Source organism: Galeopterus variegatus, unplaced genomic scaffold, assembly GCF_000696425.1.
Source record: "Galeopterus variegatus unplaced genomic scaffold, G_variegatus-3.0.2 Scaffold6637, whole genome shotgun sequence".
Classification (NCBI taxonomy): domain Eukaryota; kingdom Metazoa; phylum Chordata; class Mammalia; order Dermoptera; family Cynocephalidae; genus Galeopterus; species Galeopterus variegatus.
Window position 1 is genome coordinate 80,843 of NW_007732748.1, and position 3,446 is coordinate 84,288.

Consider the following 3,446-nt stretch of genomic DNA (forward strand, 5'->3'; position numbering starts at 1 on the left):
TTCTATGATTCCTCGAATCAAAAAGTCAGATACTGATTAGTGTTGGCAAGAATGTAGAAGACCCAACTACAGCTCGGGCAACACACTGACAGTTTGTAAAATAATTAAAAATAGAGTTGTCATATGACTCAGCTTTTCCATTTTTAGGTATATAACCAAGAGAAATGAAAAAAATAAGTCCACAAAAAAACATGTACGAGCTCGTTTCAAGCAACTTATTTCATGACAATGAAATGGTGGAAAGAATCCAAATGAATGGAAAAACAAAATGTGTTATATCCAAACAATAGCTCAACCTTAAAAACATTATGCAAATTGAATGAAGCCACTCACAAAGGCCACAGATTATATCATTCCGTTTATAAAAAATATGCACAAGTGATAAATATATAAAGATAGAATATATATTAGTGGTTGATTAAGGCTCTGGTTGATGGTCTGAGGAGGGAGTGATAGCAAAAGTTAGGGGTTTTCTTTTTGAGGTGATGAAAGTATTCAAAATTGACGATTGTAACATTTGCAGATATGAGTAAATATACTAAAATTTGTGGAATTGTGCACTTTAAATAGACAAGTTTTATGATGTGTGAATCTTTTCTCACTGAAGATACTTAAAAAATACAAGGGGAAAAAAACATTCTTAGTGCTTGCTAGACTGAGTTGCAGGCATCCCTACTCAGACCTGGACATGCACCTAGTGCTTAGTATCTCTCCATCCAAAGGGAAGGGTAGTGAGACTGTGTGTGTGTGTGTGTGTGTGCGTGTGTGTGCATGTGCACACGTGCGTGCGTGTGTGTGTGTGTCCCCCATGCAGCAGCTGAGCAGAACAGAGAAGGCAGTTCTCTGGGACAAAACAACAGTTTTCAGCTTCACTTTATTCTAAAACTAAGCCTCTGCTGTGCATTCAAAGGCTCATCAGAGCTATCTGTAGATGTAATAGCCTTCCTCTGCTTAATGTCTCACCAAGTAGGGAGTACTGGTGGCTCAGAGACCCCACCCCTCTGATGATCACTAAGGACAACTGTTGCCATGGCTACATTGTTACATAAAAGGCAGTCATCACTAAAATTGCCTCAACAGGCCCTGGCACACCAGAAGGGAGACAGGATTCATGGGTTGAGGAGGGGCATTTGGGTGGATTGGGGACAGTCTGCTACCTCTGCCTGGGGGACAATCTGAGAAACATGGAATCCCAAAAGTGCCTGTTTTCTCACAGAGTGGCCTAAAAGTTCTTTATTCCAGTGAAGTCCAGAAAAGCACGATACAGACATGTTTGATCCACACATATTAGATGTTCCAGATGTGATTTTAGACACCGGCTCTGGAGTCTGCAAATCAGGCCTGTCTGGAGAGATTGGACCCAATCATGTCATCAGCTCTTTCTTGGGTCATCCTAAATTCAACATGCCATCAGCAAGAGACAATACAAAGAAGTGCTCTATGGGGGGAGCAGCCTCGCACAGTTACAAGGCCTTTTATTTGCACTACCCCATTGTGCGTGGACTGATAATGCATTGGAATAATATGGAGAAACTCTGGGAGCATATTTTTGAGAGGAAGCTGGGGGTAAAACCCTGTCAACAGCCTGTACTCATGACTGAGCCCTCCTTGAATCTACTGGAGATTCAGGAAAAGACTGCAGAAATGATGTTTGAGAACTTCAATGTGCCTGCTTTTTACCTGTCCAACCATGCAGTGGTAGCACTCTATGCCTCTGCTTGTGTCACAGGCCTGGTGGTGGACAGTGGGGATGGGGTCACTTGCACTGTCACCATCTTTGAGAGTTACTGCCTGCCTCATGCAGTCACCAAGATCTGCGTGGTGGTTGGGTGGGACATCACAGAGCACCTCACCCAGCTCCTCTTTGCTAGTGGATGTATCTTCCCTGGAACACTCGATGAGGCCTTGGTGGATGACATCAAAAAGAATCTGTGCTATGTTGCCTTGGAGCCAGAAAAAGAGCTATGCAAGAGGCCTGTGGAGATCCAGATGGAATACAGATTGCCAGATAGGAATGTTATACAAATTGGGGCAAAGCCGTACCAGGTGCCTGAGGATCTTTTTCTGCCTGACCAGCTGGGCATCCACAACCTGGGTCTCTCGAAAATGGTCTTTAGCAGCATCATGAAGTGTGACAGGGACATCCAGAAGAAACTTTTTGCACAGATTGTGCTGTCTGGGGGCACCACTCTCTTCCCTGGGCTGGAGGAAGGGCTCATGAGAGAAGTGGAACAGCTGGCTTTCAAAGGGACCCCCATCAAGATCACGGCTTCTCCTGACAGATGTTTCTCTGCCTGGATTGGTGCATCTGTCATGACCTCTGTGAGCATTTTCAAGCAGATGTGGGTCACCTCGGAAGATTTCAAGGAGTTTGGAGCATCTGTGGTTCATAGAAGATGCTTTTAAAGATCCCTGAACACACAAGAAAGCTCAAAGTGACAGATTAGAAGAGTACCAGCAGGAGGTGACGTTGTCTCTTGGGCTTCAGCAGGATGTTCAATAAAAGAGTTTTGCCATTTCAAGTTTCAGTTTATTCTTGGTAGCACCAGAGTAATTTCTCATTTTTGTAGTACATTTTAAATGGTTCTATTCTATGCTTCTTGTCCCATAGACCTTTTAAGCAGACATTTTTTTTTTCTTAAAAAGCTTTAAGTTGGAGCCGACCCCATGGCGCACTCGGGATAGTGTGGCGCTGGGAGCACAGCGACGCTCCCGCCGTGAGTTCGGATCCTATATAGGAATGGCCAGTGTGCTCACTGGCTGAGCACGGTGCGGGCAACACCAAGCCAAGGCTTGTGATCCCCTTACCAGTCACGAAAAAGACAAAAAAATATGCTTTAGGTTGTTTGTTGAGGCTTTGTCCTCACAAGGTTTTAGTAAAGGTGTCTGGGCATGAGGCCGAGATGCTTGATTCAGTAGGGTCACTAGAATCATCATTTTAAACCAGTGTCTTAAGTAATTTTAATAGACACTGTTACCAGGAGACACAATCACCGAGAGAGATGTGGGACGGGGAAGGGAGTGAAGCAAAAGCAGGACAGCCAGCCCGTTCTCGTTCTTAGGGCTCAACAAGCCCTTTCACTGCATTGGTCTTTAGTTAGCACCATAGGGCTCTTGTTCTCTTGGTATAAGATTAAGCATTAAATAGAATTAAGAAAAGAGTTGGGCACAAAAGTCACCATTTGTTTAAGGCTCTCTAAACTCAGGGCCATGCTTACAGTTGGGGCATTAAAAATCAATACCTCTACTGGATTATTAATTTGTTTGATTGTGTTTACTTTTATATAATATTCTGTTAAGGATAAAATACTGGAAACAATTAATGGGAATCAACAAGGTAATTGTGGAATAAATTATGCATAAACATATTTTTTTCATTAATTAAGTGTTTTTTCTCATTAATTTAGTATTATTTCCCCAATGTATTATTGGGAGAGAAATAAAAA

General features: G+C 42.8%; 1 protein-coding gene across 1 annotated transcript; it reads left to right on the top strand.

Annotated features, from left to right (window-relative positions):
• The first annotated feature begins 1,269 nt into the window (after positions 1–1,269).
• Positions 1,270–2,406, top strand: LOC103606513 (actin-related protein T1-like). The gene has a single exon (XM_008591099.1). It carries the CDS (start codon positions 1,270–1,272, stop codon positions 2,404–2,406), a length of 1,137 nt encoding a protein of 378 aa, XP_008589321.1.
• The last annotated feature ends 1,040 nt before the right edge of the window (positions 2,407–3,446 follow it).